Raw genomic sequence first — 21,718 nt, 5'->3', positions numbered from 1 at the left:
GTTTCAAGCAGACCACCATAGTCCCTGTGTCCAAGAACACTTAGGTAACCTGCCTAAATGACTACAGACCCATAGCACTCACATCTTTAGCCATGAAGTGCTTTGAAAGGCTTGTCATGGCTCACATCAACACCATTATCCCAGAAACCCTAGACCCACTCCAATTTGCATACCACCCCAACAGATCACCAGATGATGCAATCTCTATTGCACTCCACACTGCCCTTTCCCACCTGGACAAAAGGAACACCTACGTGAGAATGCGATTCATTGACTACAGCTCAGCGTTCAACACCATAGTGCCTTCAAAGCTCATCACTAAGCTAAGAACCCTGGGACTAAACACCTCCCTCTGCAACTGGATCCTGGACTTCCTGACGGGCCGCCCCCAGGTGCTAAGGGTAGGTAACAACACATCTGCCATGGTGATCCTCAACACGGGGGCCCCTCAGGGGTGCGTGCTCAGTCCCCTCCTGTACTCCCTGTTCACCCATGACTGCATGGACAGACACGACTCCAACCCCATCATTAAGTTTGCCGATGACACCGAAAACAATGAGACAGCCTATAGCAGGGTTCTTCAATTCCGGTCCTGGAGGGCCGAAACACCTCTGTTTTTCATCCTCTCCTTCTAATCAGGGGCTAATTCAGACCTGGGACACCAGTTGAGTGCAATTAACTACCAGGTAGAAATAAAAAACAGAAGTGTTTCGGCCCTCCAGGACCGGAATTGAAGAACCCTGGCCTATAGGGAGGAGGTCAGAGACCTGGCCGTGTGGTGCCAGGATAACAAACTCTCCCTCAATGTGATCAAGACAAAGGAGATGATTGTGGACTACAGGAAAAGGAGGACCGAGCACGCCCCCATTCTCATCGACGGGGCTAAAGTGGAACAGGTTGAGAGCTTCAAGTTCCTTGGTGTCCACATCACCAACAAACTATCATGGTCCAAACACACCAAGACAGTCGTGAAGAGGGCACGACAAAGCCTATTCCCCCTCAGGAGACTGAAAAGATTTGGCATGGGTCCTCAGATCCTCAAAAAATTATACAGCTGCACCATCGAGAGCATCCTGACTGGTTGCATCACCGCCTTGTATGGCAACTGCTTGGCCTCCGACCGCAAGGCACTACAGAGGGTAGTGCGTATGGCCCAGTACATCACTGGGGCCAAGCTTCCTGCCATCCAGGACCTCTATACCAGGTGGTGTCAGAGGAAGGCCCTAAAAATGGTCAAAGACTCCAGCCAACCTAGTCATAGACTGTTCTCTCTGCTACGGCACGGCAAGCGGTACCGGAGCGCCAAGTCTAGGTCCAAAAGGCTTCTTAACAGTTTCTACCCCCAAGCCATAAGACTCCTGAACAGCTAATCAATTAGCTACCCGGATTATTTGCATTGCCCCCCCTTACGCTGCTGCTACTCTCTGTTTATTATCTATGCATAGTCACTTTAACTCTACCTATATGTACATATTACCTCAATTACCTCGACTAACCTGTGCCCCCGCACATTGACTTTGTACCGGTTCCCCCTGTATATAGCTTCGCTACTGTTATTTTACTGCTGCTCTTTAAATATTTGTTATTTCTTTTTATTTCTTATTTTTTTTACTTATCTATTTTTTTACGTAACACTTATTTTTCTTAAAACTGCATTGTTGGTTAAAGGGCTTGTAAGTCAGCATTTCACTGTAAGGTCTACACGTTGTATTCGGGCGGATGTGACAAATAAAATTTGATTTGATTTTGGTGCCATACATTCTTATGATGCACAGGTTGGATGTTGGTGATTGGATGGAAAGTAGCCTAATGGAGGTGGATGGGTGAAAGTCTAACATTGCCTTTTTTTTTTTACAGAAAATTGCGTGTGCATGCAGCTGTATTGTGTACTGTATGTATGTGACAACTTCCTGTGGAATGGATGATCTACACTACTGTTGTGACGCTGGAGTTGTGAAACTACTGCATAAACGTATTATTCATTAGGTTAGTACAAGCCAAGCTGGTCCACTCTCAATGGAGGGGCTACCAAGCGTGTCCAAAACTAATTCAGAATATTAATACAACATTTGGGGAATTTATTACACGTTTGTTGCCTTTATTACTATAGCACAGAGATGGCAGTAAGAGCAGCCAATCATCAAAAAGCTCCATTGAGCTGGACTAATGTGTTTGTTTGTTTTCATAGTCAGCTGATTCATTTCATTGGGAGGGAATCACTACCCTCCCAATCAAAGGGTTCTGGTCAAATGTAATGGACTACATAGGGAATATGGTGCCAATCGGCCTTGGTCAAAAGAAGGGCACTATGTAGGGAATCAGGTGCCAATGGGTTCTGGTCGAAAGAAGGGCACTATGTAGTATAAGGAATAGGCCTAGTATCCACAGTGCTGTTACTGCCCAAACCAACCCCATCTTTTGGAAAGGCTATCCATAGTGAGATGACTGTATCCAAGGTGGTAGGCTTTCCAAAATAGTGCCTGTTTCTGCCCAAACCAACCCTCATAGAACAGTCTTATAGAAAGCATGTTTCTTCCCAAACCAACCCTCATAGAACAGTCTTCTATAAAGCCTGTTTCTGCCCAAACCAACCCTCACAGAATTGTCTTCTATAAAGCCTGTTTCTGCCCAAACCAACCCTCACAGAATTGTCTTCTATAAAGCCTGTTTCTGCCCAAACCAACCCTCACATAACTGTCTTCTAGAAAGCTCTATCTGCTGTTACTGTAATTTGGTGAGAGGAGTGTATCCACCATGCAATTTTTTGGAAAGCCTACGATTTCTGCTGTTACTTACTGTAGTTCAGTGAGAGGAGGAGTATGCTGTATCCACATCGTAGTTTGGAGAGAAAGAGAGAGAGACGCACTCTACAGAGCGCAACATGAGTCATCCAGCCTGGCCCTCTCACCTACTCAAGCGTGGCGTAGGCTGTGGCACACAGACAAACAAACAGTCCCTTTGACTCTCTCTGCCGTAGTGCACTATATAGGGAGTAGTGTGCTATTTGGGACTCAGTTATCATCACACCCAGAGCTTAGAGCTCTGAGAGAAAGCCATTAGCTCTGTTTCAGTTAGACAGCTGGTAGTAAATGTCCACTAAGGATGGCAAATCCACAAATATTCCTTCGGCCTCATTACCTAAGATTATGAACATGTGTTGTTTTAGTTGTTAGCCCGGCTTTGGCCATTTCCCAAAGGTTTCTTGTGTGTTCGCTGTTTGCCTTTATGCCATGAATGGAATCATAAAGTATGATTCATGCCTAGTAGTCCCCTGTAGCTCAGTTGGTAGAGCATGATGCTTGCAATGCCAGGGTTGTGGGTTCGTATCCCACGGGGGGCCAGTATGAAAATGTATGCACTCACTAACTGTAAGTCGCTCTGGATAAGAGCGTCTGCTAAATGACTAAAAAGTACAATTGATTCAGGATAACCCTACAGTGATAATGAGGGTTAAGTAAAGAATGATTCATGCCTAATTGATTGCTGATATCCCTACAGGGATAAAGAGGGTTAAGTAAAGTATGATTCATGCCTAATTGATTAATGATATCCCTACAGGGATAAAGAGGGTTAAGTAAGTGAGTAATTCAGCATTGATTAAAGTATCACTCCCTCTCCTTAGAGTAAACGCCCTCTCCCCTGTGCCTTATCATCCTCTCTCTCTCTCTCTCTCTCCTCCTCTCTCCCCTCTCTCTCTCTCTCTCTCTCTACTCCTCCCTCCCCTCTCTCTACTCCTCTCTCTCTCTCTCTCTCTCTCTCTCTTGCTCCTCCTCTCTCTCCTCTCTCTCTCTCTCTCTCTCTCTCTCTCTCTCTCTCTCTCTCCTCCTCTCTCCTCTCTCTCTCTCTCACCTCCTCCTCTCTCCTTCCCCTCTCTGTCCTCCTCTCTCTGCCTCTCCTCTCTCCTCCCCCACTCTCCTTCTCTCTCCCTTTCCTCTCCTCTCTCCTCCTCTTTCTCCCTGTCCTCTCTCCCACTACACCCACCCTCTTTCTCACCTCTCTCCCATCTTCTCCCCCCTCTCCCCCCATAGCGGTGACCTGCGCGGCGCCCTCTGCCATCTCCAACGGAGTCCTGGAGGGTACAGACTTTGAGTGGGGCACCAGCGTGAGCTACAGTTGCTCCCCAGGGTACGAGCTGTCATTCCCTGCCATCCTCACCTGCGTGGGCAACGGCACCTGGAACGGAATGGTGCCTCAGTGCCTACGTGAGTAACACCTCTCATCTTCTCTCCTGTTATTTTGTTTTCTGTTGTTTTGTGCCTCTCTCTCTCTCTCTCTCTATCTCTCTCTATCTCTCTCTCTCTCTCTCTCTCTCTCTTCTCTCTCTCTCTCTCTCTCTCTCTCTCTCTCTCTCACTCTCACTCTCACTCTCACTCTCACTCTCACTCTCATACTCTCACTCTCTCTCGCTCTCTCTTTTTCCACTCTTGCACATTGCAGTTTCACTCTCTGCAGTAGCACTAACACATCGATGCATCTTCACTCTCTCTGCAGTAGCACTAACACATCGATGCAGCTTCACACTCTCTGCAGTAGCACTAACACATCGATGCAGCTTCACACTCTCTGCAGTAGCACTAACACATCGATGCAGCTTCACTCTCTCTGCAGTAGCACTAACACATCGATGCATCTTCACTCTCTCTGCAGTAGCACTAACACATCGATGCATCTTCACTCTCTCTGCAGTAGCACTAACACATCGATGCATCTTCACTCTCTCTGCAGTAGCACTAACACATCGATGCATCTTCACTCTCTCTGCAGTAGCACTAACACTCAGTGTGAAATTTACATTTTGTTGCGTTCTTCATGTTCTTGTTTCCTTGTTTCAGTTTGAATAAGATGTCCACTCTACAGTTCTATGACTATAGTCAGTTACAGAGATTAATATTTTTGTTTTTTTAAACCAATTGCCTAATCTTTATTAGAAACAACAGGTTAGGGCCTCCCGAGTGGCGCAGTGGTCTAAGGCAGTACATCGCTAGCTGTGCCACTAGAGATCCTGGTTCGAGTCCAGGCTCTGTCGCAGCCGGTCGCGACCGGGAGACCCATGGGGAGACCCATGGGGCGGCGCACAATTGGCCCAGCGTCGTCCAACTGTCCCATCGCGCACTAGCGACTCCTGTGGCGGGCCAGGCATAGTGCACGCTGACACGGTCGCCAGGTGTACGGTGTTCTTCCAGGTTAAGCGGGCATTGTGTCCAGAAGCAATGGGGCTTGGTTGGGTTGTGTTTCGGAGGATGCACGGCTCTCGACCTTCGCCTCTCCCGTGTCCGTACGTTGCAGCGATGGGACAAGACTGTAACTACCAATTGGATACCACGAAATTGGGGAGAAAAAAATGAAACAACAGGTTAATATCAGGTAACGACAGGGAAATAACAGTGTAATGACAGGGAAACAACAGGAAACAACAGGGAAAGAACAGGGTAACGGCAGGGAAATAACAGGAAACAACAGGGAAATAACAGGAAACAACAGGGAAATAACAGGAAACAACAGGGAAATAACAGGAAACAACAGGGAAATAACAGGAAACAACTGGGAAATAACAGGAAACAACAGGGAAACAACAGGGTAACGACAGGGTAACAATGCCATAAAAGCCTGTTCATAGTTAGTATGTAACTGCTAATAAAGATTTTAAGTGTGCCAAAAGGATATAAAGTGTGAAGAATGTTCCTGGTTGTTATATAGAAACAATTATTAATTACTTCAGAACTATAAATAATAGAGCATAAGTTATGTAGTAAGTATTCAAGGCCATTTTCACCTGTTCTCAGTAGCACCATTTATACTTATGTACAATGTACTTGGAACGTTCTTTGAAAAACCGTTTATTTAACAAAAAGGTTTGAGAAACTACATCATACTTATACTGTATGTAGGCCAACCACAAAACTTACCTTTTGGGTATTTTGCTTGTAGTTCATAGTTATCCAGTCCGTACAGGTGGTGTGCAAACAGGTACATGTACCATGTTGTTATTGACTATACATAAGTAGTTATGGTTTTTACTGCTACTTCATTCATAGTTTTAGTGTGCCTATGGTGTTTCAGCACTGTATTTTAAAGCAAACTCTGTTCCCCTGTTATCATGTTCACAAATGGTACTTTCTCTATAGCTCTAGTGGTACTTGGACCCGCATTTACCCTTATTAGTGGGGACTACGCCCTCATTGGCCCGAGAGACACACATCGGTGGCAGGTGGCCACTCAGGGAACAGGTGTAAACATCACCTGACCACGGTGCTCACCTCCGCACCTGCCATTGTCATTCGGGAGGCCAAGCAGAAACGCTCCTGTCTCTCTCACACTCTTTCTCCTTCGAATTCCTAGAATGTGATACTAGCAAGACTATAATGTAATGTTTTTTAGCGCAAAATATTTAGCCATACTGATAATATGCATTTGGAGGTACTGAGCTGATGCTTGTGGCTCTATTTAATACAGTGCCAAGAGGGATGCAAAGACACTACAATGTTCCATCTCCATCTCCCCTGAACATTTGCTTCTTACCTTCCCCCCACCATTACATTTACATTTACGTCATTTAGCAGACGCTCTTATCCAGAGCGACTTACAAATAGGTGCATTCACCTTATAGCCAGTGGGATAAGCACTTTACAATTATTATTTTTATAAAAAAATTTTTGGGGGGGGGGGTAAGGGGGTGGTAGAAGGAGGAGCGGGGTGACGTGAGAGAACTTGGGAAGGTTGAACACCAGACGGGCTGCGGCATTCTGGATGAGTTGTAGGGGTTTAATGGCACAGGCAGGGAGCCCAGCCAACAGCGAGTTGCAGTAATCCAGATGGGAGATGACAAGTGCCTGGATTAGGACCTGTGCCGCTTCCTGTGTAAGGCAGGGTCGTACTCTCCGAATGTTGTAGAGCATGAACCTACAGGATCGGGTCACCGCCTTGATGTTAGCGGAGAAACGACAGGGTGTTGTCCAGGGTCACGCCAAGGCTCTTCGCACTCTGGGAGGAGGACACAACGGAGTTGTCAACCGTGATGGCGAGATCATGGAACAGGCAGTCCTTCCCGGGAGGAAGAGCAGCTCCGTCTTGCCAAGGTTCAGCTTGAGGTGGTGATCCGTCATCCATACTGATATGTCTGCCAGACATGCAGAGATGCGATTCGCCACCTGGTTATCAGAAGGGGGAAAGGAGAAGATTAGTTGTGTGTCGTCAGCGTAGCAATGATAGGAGAGGCCATGTGAGGATATGACAGAGCCAAGTGACTTGGTGTTTAGCGAGAATAGGAGAGGGCTTAGAACTGAGCCCTGGGGGACACCAGTGGTGAGAGCACGTGGTGCGGAGACAGCTTCACGCCACGCCACTTGGTAGGAGCGACCGGTCAGGTAGGACGCAATCCAAGAGTGAGCCGCGCCGGAGATGCCCAGCTCGGAGAGGGTGGAGAGGAGGATCTGATGGTTCACAGTATCAAAGGCAGCAGACAGGTCTAGAAGGACAAGAGCAGAGGAGAGAGAGTTAGCTTTAGCAGTGCGGAGAGCCTCCGTGACACAGAGAAGAGCAGTCTCAGTTGAATGACCAGTCTTGAAACCTGACTGGTTTGGATCAAGAAGGTCATTCTGAGAGAGATAGCAAGAGAGTTGGCTAAAGACGGCACGCTCAATAGTTTTGGAGAGAAAAGAGAGAAGGGATACTGGTCTGTAGTTGTTGACATCAGAGGGATCGAGTGTTGGTTTTTTGAGAAGGGGTGCAACTCTCGCTCTCTTGAAGACGGAAGGGACATAGCCAGCGGTCAAGGATGAGTTGATCAGCGAGGTGAGGTAAGGGAGAAGGTCACCGGAGATGGTCTGGAGAAGAGAGGAGGGGATAGGGTCAAGCGGGCAGGTTGTTGGGCGCTAATGTATTGATTATGTTAGCTCCCAGAAAACACTCTGTAGTGTGTTCACCCATAAAATGATTCATTCATTAAAGGTTTATACAAATATGTCCCAATAGAGAATTCCGTCAAAAAAAAACATAGACCAAACCCCATGTCCCTACCATAAATTTAGCATGTTTACAGTGAATGGAATGTCATCACAGGCATGATCAAAAAGAGGTCACTGCTCAATAGAACTCTGTGACGCTGCTCCGCGACAGAACGGCGCTAACTTCGAACGTCAACTGACAAGCTAACTAGTGGCTGCAGGTTCCTGAGTGAAAACATGGGCTTTTTCTAAATGAAATCCACTGAATGCAAAACTAAATAGGGACTAAATATATATTTATTTACAAAGCTAAGAGACTGAATTTCAATATAAACCCTCCGCGAAGACAATCTGTTCCTGTTTTCATTTTGTATTTCTGAGTCTTTCCCTTTAAATCGTTGTAGAAACGGCTCCTCTCAACATAGATTGATCGCTTGTATAGGCAATGAAAGCCAAGGATCTGGAGGTGAAAATGACGAAGCTATCAAGTTGAATATGATTGGTCCTACCAGCAGAAACACCTCCAAATGGTACCAACTCACAACACCAAATATGGAAGAGATACAACCAAGAGCGGCGCAGTCTAAAATAGAAACGGTCACAGCAAATTCACGTTCTTATTTCATCAATACTGTGAAGTACAAGTATATTAAGGTTATAATATTGTAGAGAACAATATAATGATTTATTCTATTGTCACGATCGTTGGATATAGAGGACCAAGGCGCAGCGTGGAAGGTGAACATACTTATTTATTAAATGATACACGAACAAAACAACAAATCGATACGTGACGTCCACAGGTGCAAAACACAAACCAACACGGAACAAGATCCCACAAACACTGTGGGAAAACCACCTGACTAAATATGGTTCCCAATCAGAGACAACCAGCAACAGCTGATACTCGTTGCCTCTGATTGAGAACCACTCCGGCCAACATAGATATACAAACACTAGACTAGACACAACGAGCACAAAACATAAACTCTACACACCCTGGCTCAACTTAAAAGAGTCCCTAGAGCCAGGGGCGTGACATCTATGTAATTTATAATGACATAGGGCAAAGAAAACTACGTTTTGAGATTTTATTTTTTAGGACCCTCTTGAATTGCCCGGTTTTTTTCTCTACACTCTGACTTCTGTGCCAGAGGTGAGTAGGTAGGCATGTTCCCAGCCAATAGAGATCCACACTGCCCCAATGTGTCTTCCATTATTCAATCGGGGCTGGTCTCAGGGCCCGTATCCATAAAGCATCTCTGAATAGGAGTGCTGATCTAGGATCAGTTTTTCTTTTTAGATGACAATTAATTGACAGGGCGGTACCGGATCCTAGATCAGCACTCCTATTCTGAGACACTTTAAGAGACCTGGCCTTAGCGTGCACGGGATATTAAATCCCCTACTACATCCTACTGTGCCCCCTGCCAGAGCTGTGTGGCCTAGAACAGGCAACAGCCACCAGGCAAAAGTGTGCTGGAATAGTGGTTAGGCAACATCACAATGCTCTGTGATACGTTTGGTTCCCAAGAGAGGAGACAAGTAGTCATGTTAGAAATGTAGATAGATTTATCTCGTTTTAAGTTGAATACCCTCCTCATCCATTCTAATGCACCGGTTATAAATGATGTCGTTTTTACTAAAAACATGCATGCACCCTGCATCTAGAAACATTGTACTGTGCTGTGCAGACCTTAGATACAGTATGTGTTTGTTGTTTTGGGGTGTCTTATATCACACAATGGGGCTGTGGTTTCTGTTTGATAAACAGCCTTTCTAAGAACGTTCCAAGTACATTCCACATCAGTATAAACAGTGCTACTGAGAACAGGTGAAAATGGACTTGAATACTTTCTACATATATATTTATATTTATATTTTAGTCATTTAGCAGACACTCTTATCCAGAGCGACTTACATGAGCAATTAGGGTTAAGTGCCTTGCTCAAGGGCACATCGACAGATTTTTCACCTAGTCGGCTCTGGGATTAGAACCAGCGACCTTTCGGTTACTGGCACAACGCTCTTAACCACTAAGCTACCTTATGCTTATTATCCTCTATTATTCATAGTTCTTAAAGATGGAATTCGCAGTAGGGGGAAATAGCACCACTGTCCGCCCTACAGCCGTTGTTTTTGTTTTGTTTTGTTTGACGAAGCAGAGGAGCGTAGTGCAACAGGGTAAACAGTTTTGCAGTACTTCTTTGTTGCTGCAATATCGCAAATGGACGTGGCAGTTTCACCATTAAGGATTCTAGCTATAAGTAATGAATAATTGTTTCTACATAACAACCAGGACAATTCGTCACACTTTATAAAGTTATTTAGCAGCTAGGTACTAACTATGAACGGGTTATTACTGCGATGTTACCCTGTCGTTACTGTGTTATTTCCCTGTCGTTTCCTGTTACTTCACTGTCGTTTCCTGTTATTTCCCTGTCGTTTCCTGTTATTTCTCTGTTGTTCCAGTGTTATTTCCCTGTCGTTTCCTGTTATTTCTCTGTCGTTAGTGTTATTTCCCTGTAGTTTCCTGTTATTTCCCTGTCGTTTCCTGTTATTTCCTTGTCGTTTCCTGTTATTTCTCTATCGTTACAGTGTTATTTCCCTGTCATTTCCTGTTATTTCCCTGTCATTTCCTGTTATTTCTCTGTCGTTTCCTGTTATTTCTCTGTCGTTAGTGTTATTTCCCTGTCGTTTCCTGTTATGTCAGCACTGCCCACTAAAATGCTATGGAAAAAGGTTATATGTTTTTTGTGGGTTATTGTTCGGTTTTATTTTTCTTCGTTCTGGATATCTGACACCGTAGTTGAAACAAAGTGCTGCAGAATGAATGCTACACTGTCACCTTGCTCTCCTCTGTAAAGGAACAAAAAAAAATCACCAAGGTTCTTTGTGTCGTTGGTTGATTGACTGACAGCTGAGTTAGAGGAGGAAGCGCCCATTCATAAGGCCCTTGGTCTGGTCGGACGATCTTCCACACGTTTTAGGGACATCAGTCAAACTCAATCATTTCGACATTAACGTCCTTCATGATTTCCATCACATTAATTTGACGCAAAACGGACCGAGGGCGGAACAAGGGGGAACTGTGATGTACTACAGATTAGATAGTAAATTGAATTGAAAATACTAGCAGAGGTCTCCCGTTAAAGGGCAGGTAATGGGAGGCTGGAGGTGGGAGGCTTCCACCATGAAGCAGCTGTGCCCAATGATAGACAGGCACCAGAAAAGTGTGACCAAGTCTCACACACACACACAAACACCCTCATACACGATCCAAAACGTCCAAACACACACACAGATCTGAATGGAACTCATCTCCAAAGTTACAATGTCAATGCGTGTGGCAGGCTGGGTTCACCCTCGTAACGGATTCTTGAAAGCCTCTGTTTGAAAAGGTTGAGTCTTGCTGAGACAAGGCTTCAGTCCCGTTATTAGTCATTATAAATAATACAGTGTAATTAACTCCACTGTTTTTCTTTTTCTCTCCACAACCTGTCACGACTCAGAAACCTTAGAAGGCCTATTTGAACATCAGAGGATCCGGCCATCTATCTTACACCTATTGAGAATTCTCTCTCTAGCAAGCCAGGGAATCATAAAACTCAGAGACTTAAGAAGGCCTATTTAAACATCAGAGGACCCAACCATCAATTCTACACCTGGAGAATTGTCTCTATACAGAAAGACACCCAGGGAATCATAATTCACACACCCGACTCAGTGTTTAGTCACTTACCCGCACCCTGTCTGTCTGTCTTCATATGACAGAGAGCATGAGTGAAGAACAGAGGGGGTAATCTGCGCACAATTAATGAGTTCTTAACTGCCTGCCCCATTGGGTCATCAGGCAGAGCTACAAAAGAGAGCGGGCGGAGGGGGTGAAGGGGAGGAGGTGGAGGAAAGAAGGAGTGGAGGGGAGAGCAGGTTAAAAGGTCCACAAGGTAGTTCTAATTCCCGATCCCCACCCTTCAGAACACTGAAGAATGTACAGTTGCTGCAGAGGCTATGGAAACTTTGGCTGCTGCTACTCTGTTAAGTATTTATGCATAGTCACTTTAACTCTACCCACATGTACATATTACCTCAACTACCTCAACTAGCCGGTGCCCCCGCACATTGACTATGCAACGGTACCCCCCTGTATATATAGCCTCCCTACTGTCACTTTATTTTATTGTATATATAGCCTCCCTACTGTCACTTTATTTTACTTCTGCTCTTTTTTTCTCAACACTTTTTTGTTGTTGTTTTATTCTTACTTTTTTGTTTAAAATAAATGCACTGTTGGTTAAGGGCTGTAAGTAAGCATTTCACTGTAATGTCTGCACCTGTTGTATTCGGCGCATGTGACCAATAAAATTTGATTTGATTTGATTTGATTTGATTTGAATGAACTAAAGAATGGCTGCCTGGGACTTTGTAATCTTGCAGGGAGCACACTTTATTTTGTTCTTCTTCTCTCTCTACATCTCTGTTCTCTACCCTCTCTGCTCTCTTTCGCTCTCTCAACCCCTCGTTCTGTTCTCTAGTCGCTCTTCCTCTCTTTTTTATATTTTGACAGCATATCTATTATTCATCAAGAAAAAGTCAAGTTTGTAGTCCTTCTAGTTCCCAGACAGTAAGAGAGGGAGTCTTGTTTGGCACATTTATAATGTATCGGCAGTTCGTGAAGGCGACATCTATTATTGATTCTTCCTGGACAGACAAAGTGTTTGATGGACAGCCAATGATGGACAGTGCTCAATGACCGCTTCGAGCCCTTTGAGGGACAATGTCATTCATGTTAGTCTGGTCTGTAAGACTCCATCTTCTCCTCCCATGGTCCCTGCCAGGATCACAGATACAACGAGAAACTGTGGCAGGAGTTCAAGCTAACCCTCACTGGGGCAAAACTCGCTAACATTGCTCTTGTGTGTTTTTGGAATGTTCCTTTCGATCTGTAAGGATCACAGATACAAAGACATACAGGAGTTCAATTACAATGATCCTGCAAGTTTTTTGTTGTTGTTTCCAATTCGATCTGGACAGATTTCCCATCACCCTCCTCTTACTGAAGTTCAATCAAAAACACACTATAGGAAAACCCAGTAACATTGCTCCTGTGTGTTTTTTAAATGTTCATTTTGATCTGCTATTCTTGCTCTGCTGTTGTTGTAGCCAAGTTCTGTGGGGACCCTGGTGTTCCTGCCCATGGCGCCAGAGAGGGCCTCAGCTTCATCTACCAGTCAGAGGTGTCGTTCAGCTGTAGCGCCCCCTATATCCCGGTGGGCTCCACTACACGCATGTGCCAGGCTGACGGCTCCTGGAGCGGATTCCAGCCTCGCTGTATAGGTAAGCATCTAGTGTGTGTGTGGGTGGTGTGTGTGTGTGTGTGTGTGCGTGCGTGCATGCTTCTCTTTATTCCTGGAGAGTTCATAATCTCTGTAACAACTTTCTAGCGTTATTTGCCGTAAAGTACAGCTTGTAATATTTAACAACGTCAAACAACAATTGTCTCCCTCTGACACACAGGCTATACCCAGGCCATCCTACTTACACCAAGGATGTGTCCCAAATGGCACCCTATTCCCTATATAGTGCACTACATTTGACCAGAGCCTTATGGGCCCAGATCAAAAGTAGTGCACTATAAAGGGTGCCATTTGGGACAAAGACCAAACCTCCACACATCTCTTATTGATAAGATTATTCCAGAAAAGGCAGGGTCATTCCTTTTAGTACCCTCCGAGGGGAGAGTGTGTGTCACAGGAGAAGGGCCCAGATATGAAATGTGTAAGAATGGCTGTAGGGGGAATCAGTTACATTAGTGACATTCGCCCTAGCCTTCAGAGCTGGCTGGTATCATTTTCTAGCTAGACAGAAGTGTTTATGTTCAGTGCTGTAGCAAAGGACATTATTTTCACGAAGAGTAAAGGATTTGGGAGACTGAACAAAATGCACCAAAAATATGACACAACAAACTCAAACTTGTTTGCCTTGTTTTAACTTTGCTACATGGACACGCCAACTCAATATAGTTGTTTTAACTGCAACTACCTGGTAAGAGTGCTTTGGTATTTTTTATATCCTACAAGTTTAGCCTCCAATTTCTTTGTTAATGCTACAAGCCTGGGAAACCGAAGAGCACCTTTACCATATGAACTATTATTACTATCGCAGAGCATATAGATTCTATACTTCTGCTTTCGCCTTAATTAGTGCTTGTTGTCTGATCTGGAGGACCAGGGCTATACAGTACGTGACTCTGTCTTCCTGAAGAGTCTAGGAGTGTGTCCCAAATGGAACCCTATTCCCTATGGGCCCTGGTCAAATGTAGGACACTACTTCCGGCCAAAATCTGTCCACGTGAGATAAGCCCTTTTTTGTATGGAGGTCTATGAGAGTGTCGAATTACGTGAGGTTTATTTTATCTAATTGAAGTTTCGTAATGTTTTGGCTGTTACAAACGTACTGATAAGTGGATGCACATGGCATTCCAGCAAGTTTTATTTTTTTATTTTTTTATTTTTTATTTTTTATGTCTTAGTTGTGCCTGTTGTTCATCCATGTATCTGCCCTCTCATTGGCTAGAATGGTCCCACCTGATCTCGACTGCCTTCAGTCATTGAAGTGTTAGAGCAGCCACTCGGCTATCTTCTCAATATAATAGATCATCTTTGACTATATAGGGAATAGGGTGCCAGTTGCGACAGAACCTGGCAGTACAGTAGCTGGTTAAATAATTCAACACCTAACGCAGAGAAATAACCAGTAGAGGTTTGAACAGCTCCTAACGCAGAGAAATAACCAGTAGGGGTTTGAACAGCTCCTAACGCAGAGAAATAACCAGTAGGGGTTTGAACATCTGCTAACGCAGAGAAATAATCTTCTCGAAATATCTCAGATCCCTTTGAAGTGAGAAAGGCAGCATCATCCCTGTGATGACTCAGAGAGTTGTGGTGGGTATTGAACCACAGGCCTTTTAAAGAACCAACCACATAATCTGGATATATTTAGGGCCAGTTTCCCAGACACTTTTTTAGTCTAAGGCTAAATATGTAGGCCTATGTTCAATTGAAATTGTCCAATGGAATTTGTACCAAATGGCAGCTTATTCTGTATATACACTGAGTGTACAAAACATTAAGAACACCTGCTCTTTCCATGACATAGACTGACCAGGTGAATCCAGGTGAAAGCTATGATCCCTTATTGACGTCACTTGTTAAATCCACTTCAATCAGTGTAGACGAACGGGAGGAGACAGGTTGAGGAAGGATTTTTAAGCCTTGAGACAATTGAGACATGGATTGTGTATGTGTGCCATTCAGAGGGTGAAAGACAAAATATTTAAGTGCCTTTGAATGGGGTATGGTAGTAGGTGCCAGGTTCACCGGTTTGTATCAAGAACTGCAATGCTGCTGGGTTTTTCACGCTCAACAGTTTCCCATGTGCATCAAAAATGATCCACCACCCAAAGGGAGTCAACATGGGCCAGTGTTCTTAATGTTTTGTACACTCAGTGTAGTACATTTCTTTTGACTAGAGCTCTATGGACCTTGGTAAAAAATAGTGCACTATATAGGGAATAGGGTGCCATTTGGGACGCTGACGTAATCTATGTCCGGAAAACAGGCCCCTAGTCTTCATAGTCATAATATACATACTCTATGTGTTTAATACCCTCCCTTTCCTGGCATCCAAACCTTGGCTGCTGTCTACATATCTGTAAATATTATTATGTTGTCTGTGAGTCTCCTGAATACTGACCTTAACTGACTAAGCTCCAGGTCCCTAAAGGAGACATTCATTAGAACTCCTCACATCAATATGACTAAACGGTTTTTATTTCACTAATTGAATATTCAAGTCATTGGCACACTTGTCACTAGATTATTAGACCATTAGCAACAAGTCAATTGTTATCTATTTAAATACAGTGGATAGTTCATTCAAATGACATGTTGGTTTCCATTCCCTGTACGCAGTCTATGGACAAGGTATGACAGCAATCCATGCTTTGGTTTAGTTTCCACACGCTAACGTTTTAGCATTTGTTGCACAAAGGGAAAAGTGTCAGGGAAACTAAAACAAGGCATGGATTGCTGTCATACCTTGTCAATAGACTGCTTACAGGGTAAGGCAACCAATATGTAATTTTGTCATTTGTAAACTACACTGCCTTCAGAAAATATTCATACCCCTTGACTTATTCTACATGTTGTTGTGTTACAGCCTGAATTCAAAATGTATTACATTAATTTTCTCACCCATCTACACACAATACCCCATAATGACAAAGTGAAAACATGTTTTTATAAATATTTGCACATTTATTGAAAATGAAATACAGAAATATCTCATGTACATAAGTATTCACACCCCTGAGTCAATACTTTGTAGAAGCACCTTTGGCAGCAATTGCAGCTGTGAGTCTTTCTGGTTAAGTCTCTAATTTAGTATTTTATTAGGATCCCCAATAAGCTGTTGCCAAGGCAGTGGCTACTCTTCCTGGGGTCCAAACAGGAAACCAAACACAACAAATGAAATATACATAACACTACATAATACAATACATGACACAATGCTAAATACAATACAAAATATATAAAAATGTCTGTGTCTAAGCATTTTCCACACCTGGATTGTGCAACATTATTTACCCATCTACCAATAGGTGCCCTTCTTTGCGACGCATTGGAAAACCTCCCTGGTCTTTGTGGTTGAATCGCTGTTTGAAATTCACTGCTCGGCTGAGGGACCTTACATATCATTATATATGTGGGGTAAAGAGATGAAGTAGTCATTCAAAAATAAAAAATAAAGTGAGTCCATGCAACTTATAATATAATATAATATGCAATTTAGAAGACGCTTTTATCCAAAGCGACTTACAGTCATGCGTGCATACATTTTTGTGTATGGGTGGTCCCGGGGATCGAACCCACTACCTCGGCGTTACAAGCGCCGTGCTCTACCAGCTGAGCTACAGAGGACTTATTATGTGACTTCTTAAGCCAATTTGTAGTCCTGAACTTATTTAGGCTTGCCATAACAAAGGGGTTGAACACTTATTGACGCAAGGCATTCCAGCTTAGAATTTGTATTTAATTTGTAAAAATGTAGAAAAACATAATTCCACTTTGACATTATGGGGGTATTGTTTGTGTAGCCCAGTGACAAAACATCTACATTTAATCAATTTTAAATTCAGGCTGTAACACAACAAAATGTGGAATAAGTAGAAAGAATTGAGGTGTGATTAATTGATATGTCACAACACAGGAACTGGGAAAGGGTACAGTGGGGAAAAAGTATTTAGTCAGCCACCAATTGTGCAAGTTCTCCCACTTAAAAAGATGAGAGAGGCCTGTAATTTTCATCATAGGTAAACGTCAACTATGACAGACAAATTGAGAAAAAAAAATCCAGAAAATCACATTGTAGGATTTTTTATGAATTTATTTGCAAATTATGGTGGAAAATAAGTATTTGGTCACCTACAAACAAGCAAGATTTCTGGCTCTCACAGACCTGTAACTTCTTCTTTAAGAGGCTCCTCTGTCCTTGTCAAGGTAGATGTAGGTGGGTGTGGGTGGAATCAGGCGCAGGACGCAGTACGTTAGTCCAACAGACTTTAGTGATGCACAGCAAAACAAACACGAAATAACTGCCCTGAGGCAAAAGCTCCGCACGTAGGCGAAAACACAAGCGCACAAACAGGTGCGACAAAATACTCCAAAACTAAGGAGCAAAATAGCTCAACCGAGCAAACAGTAATAATCCAGCCTACCGGCACGACAGTAAAACAATCACACACAACACTAGACAAACACAACGAGAACTTATAGGACACTAATTACACTAAACGATAACAGGTGTACAACAATCAGACAAAAGCAAACGAACATAGAAACATACAACGGTGGCAGCTAGTATTCCGGAGACGACGAACGCCGAAGCCTGCCCGAGCAAGGGAGAGAGGCAGCCTCGGCCGAAACCGTGACAGTACCCCCCCCTTGACGCGCGGCTCCAGACGTGCGCCGACTCCGGCCTCGGGGACGACCAGGAGGACGCGGAGCAGGGTGCGTCGGGTGCCCACGATGGAATTCCGTCAGGAGAGACGGGTCCAAAATGTCTCTCCTCGGCACCCAGCACCGCTCCTCCAGGCCGTACCCCTCCCACTCCACTAGATATTGGAGACCCCCATCCGACGTCTCGAATCCAAGATGGACCGTACGGAGTACGCCGGTGCCCCCTCGATGTCCAATGGGGGCGGAGGAGTCTCCCTGATCTCACTTTCTTGGAGTGGGCCAGCTACCACCGGCCTGAGAAGCGACACATGGAACGAGGGGTTAATACTCTTATACTCAACAGGTAGTTGTAATTTGTAACACACCTCGTTCAACCTTCTCAGGACTTTAAATGGCCCTACAAACCGCCGACCCAGTTTCCGACAGGGCAGGCGGAGGGGCAGGTTTCTGGTAGAGAGCCAGACTCGATCACCAGGTGCGTACACCGGTCCCTCACTGCGGTGGAGATCGGCGCTCGCCTTATGACGTCGGAGGGCCCGCTGCAGGTGGACGTGTGCAGCGTTCCATGTCTCCACCGAGCGCCGCGCCCACTCATCCACCGCAGGAGCCTCGATCTGGCTCTGCTGCCAAGGTGCCAGAACCGGCTGGTAACCTAACACACATTGAAAAGGGGTTAGGTTAGTGGAGGAATGGCGTAGGGAATTCTGGGCCATCTCGGCCCAGGGAACGTACCTTGCCCACTCCTCCGGCCGGTCCTGGCAGTATGTTCTAAGAAACCTACCCACATCCTGGTTCACGCGTTCCACCTGCCCATTACTCTCCGGGTGGTAACCCGAGGTGAGGCTCACCGAGACCCCCAACCGCTCCATAAAAGCTCTCCAGACTCTGGAGGTAAATTGGGGACCTCGATCAGACACAATATCCTCGGGTACCCCGTAGTGCCGGAACACATGGGTGAATAGTGCTTCGGCGGTTTGCAGGGCAGTAGGAAGGCCCGGCATAGGGAGCAAACGACAGGCCTTAGAAAACCGGTCCACAACGACCAGTATAGTGGTATTCCCCTGTGAAGGAGGAAGGTCAGTGAGGAAATCCACCGAGAGGTGAGACCATGGTCGTTGTGGAACGGGCAGGGGTAGTAACTTACCCCTAGGCAGATGTCTAGACGCCTTACACTGGGCGCACACCGAGCAGGAGGAAACATAAACCCTCACATCCCTCGCCAACGTGGGCCACCAGTACTTGGTACTAAGACAGTGCACTGTCCGGCCGATACCAGGGTGTCCAGAGGAGGGTGACGTGTGAGCCCAATAGATCAAACGATCCCGAACCTCGAGCGGAACGTACTTCCGACCCTCCGGGCATTGAGGTGGACTAGGGTCGGTGCGTAACGCCCGCTCGAGTTCGGCATCGACCTCCCACACTACCGGTGCCACCAGACAAGACTCCGGCAGTATGGGAGTGGGCTCCACGGACCTCTCCTCCGTGTCATACCGCCGAGACAGTGCGTCTGCCTTACCGTTCTGTGACCCAGGGATGTACGTGATCTTAAATGTGAAACGGGTCAAAAACATATTCCACCTCGCCTGGCGAGGGTTCAGCCTCCTCGCTGCCCGGATGTACTCCAGATTACGGTGGTCCGTCAAAATGAGGAAAGGGTGTTGAGCCCCCCTCAAGCCAGTGCCTCCACACCTTTAGGGCCTGTACCACGGCTAACAACTCCCTGTCCCCCACGTCATAGTTTCGCTCCGCCGGACTGAGCTTCTTGGAATAAAAGGCACAGGGGCGGAGCTTAGGTGGCGCGCCGGACCGTTGCGACAGCACGGCTCCTATACCGGCCTCTGACGCGTCCACCTCTACCTGAAATGGCAAAGAGGGATCCGGATGCGCCAGCACCGAGCCGAGGTAAACAGGTCCTTCAGCCTCCCAAACGCCCTGTCCGCCTCGGCTGACCACTGCAGACGCACCGGACCCCCCTTCAAAAGAGACGTTATGGGAGCTGCCACCTGTCCAAAACCCCGGATAAACCTCCGGTAATAATTCGCAAACCCCAAAAACTGCTGCACCTCCTTCACAGTAGTTGGCGTTTGCCAATTACGCACGGCTGACACCCGGTCTACCTCCATCTTCACCCCTGACGCAGACAACTGATAACCCAAAAAGGAGACCGACTCCTGGAAGAACAGACACTTCTCTGCCTTGACATACAGGTCGTGCTCCAACAGTCTCCGCAACACTCGGCGCACAAGGGCCACATGCTCGACTCGGGTAGGTGAGTACACGAGAATGTCATCGATGTACACGACCACCCCCCTGCCCCTGCATGTCCCTGAAGATCTCATCCACGAATGATTGGAAAACTGAAGGAGCGTTCATCAACCCGTATGGCATGACAAGATACTCGTAATGGCCCGAGGTGGTACTAAAGGCTGTCTTCCATTCATCGCCCCCCCTAATGCGCACCAAGTTGTACGCGCTCCTGAGATCTAATTTAGTGAAGAAACGCGCCCCGTGCAATGACTCCGTCATGGTCGCAATCAGCGGGAGTGGATAACTGTACTTCACCGTGATCTGATTGAGACCACAGTAATCAATGCACGGGCGTAATCCTCCATCCTTTTTCTTCACAAAAAATTAACTCGAGGACGCAGGGGAAGTGGAAGGCCGTATGTATCCTTGTCTCAGAGATTCGTCTATGAACGTCTCCATAGCTCTCTTCTCCTCCTGAGACAGAGGATACACATGGCTCCGTGGGAGCGCAGCTCCTGCCTGGAGGTCTATCGCACAATCTCCCTGCCTATGGGGAGGCAACCGCGTCGCCCTCGACTTACTGAACACAATAGCCAAATCCCCATACTCAGGGGGAACGTGCAATGCGGGCACCTGGTTTGGACTCTCCACCGAGGTAGCCCCTATGGAAACGCCTAAACATCGACCCACACACTGGGCAGACCACTCCATCAGAGCCCTCTCCTGCCACGAAATCGATGGGTTATGGGTACTCAACCAGGGCATGCCCAGCACCACCGGATACGCAGGCGAGTCGATCAGAAATAGCTGGATCATCTCCTGATGACCCCCTGCGCACACATCCTAAGTGGCGCAGTGACCTCCCTGATCAAGCCCGCACCCAACGGACGGCTATCTAGGGCATGAACGGGGAAGGGAACGTCCACAGGGAGAAGGGGAATCCCTAAAGCTAAACAAAACTTCTTATCAACAAAATTCCCAGCCGCGCCTGAATCTACCAGCGCCTTATGCTGGGAATGAGGTGCTACCTGTGGAAAACGCACAGATATACAGAAATGTGCAACAGAGAGCTCTGGGTGAGTGGGGCGCCTACTCACCTGGAAGGACTCCCCAGTGCGGGACCTGTCGTCCTCTCCCCGAGGAGGCCATCCCCAGCACCTAGCCGCGGTGTGTCCTCCCCGACCACAGTTGGTGCAGGAGATGGACCCCCTCGTAAGCCGACCCCTCCTCTCTCTAGCGCCAGCGCCCCGAGCTCCATGGGGCACGGCTCGGAGGCGCTGGAGGGTGAAATGGACGGACCCCCTCGGAACGTCCGCGGGTAGCTAGCAGGGTATCCAGCCTGATGGACATGTCGACCAACTGGTCGAACGAGAGGCTGGTGTCCCTACAGGCCAGCTCCCTACGGACGTCCTCGCGTAGACTACATCTGTAGTGATCAATGAGAGCCCGCTCATTCCACCCTGCATCCGCCGCTAGGGTACGGAACTCCAAGGCGAACTCCCGGGCACT

The 21,718-nt window shown here is 46.3% G+C and overlaps 1 protein-coding gene across 1 annotated transcript in view; it reads left to right on the top strand.

Moving 5' to 3' along the window:
* Nucleotides 1-21,718, top strand: part of LOC121586782 (CUB and sushi domain-containing protein 3) — a 759,103-nt gene that overhangs the window by 696,095 nt on the left and 41,290 nt on the right. The window contains exons 60-61 of the mRNA XM_041903753.2: nucleotides 4,029-4,202; nucleotides 13,107-13,280. Of these exons, the coding sequence (XP_041759687.2) occupies nucleotides 4,029-4,202; nucleotides 13,107-13,280 (348 nt within the window). The remainder of the gene's footprint in view (nucleotides 1-4,028; nucleotides 4,203-13,106; nucleotides 13,281-21,718) is intronic.

This window comes from Coregonus clupeaformis, chromosome 17 (assembly GCF_020615455.1).
Source record: "Coregonus clupeaformis isolate EN_2021a chromosome 17, ASM2061545v1, whole genome shotgun sequence".
NCBI lineage: Eukaryota > Metazoa > Chordata > Actinopteri > Salmoniformes > Salmonidae > Coregonus > Coregonus clupeaformis.
The sequence above is the reverse complement of the archived record's forward strand: the minus strand, read 5'-3'. Positions and strand labels throughout refer to the sequence as shown.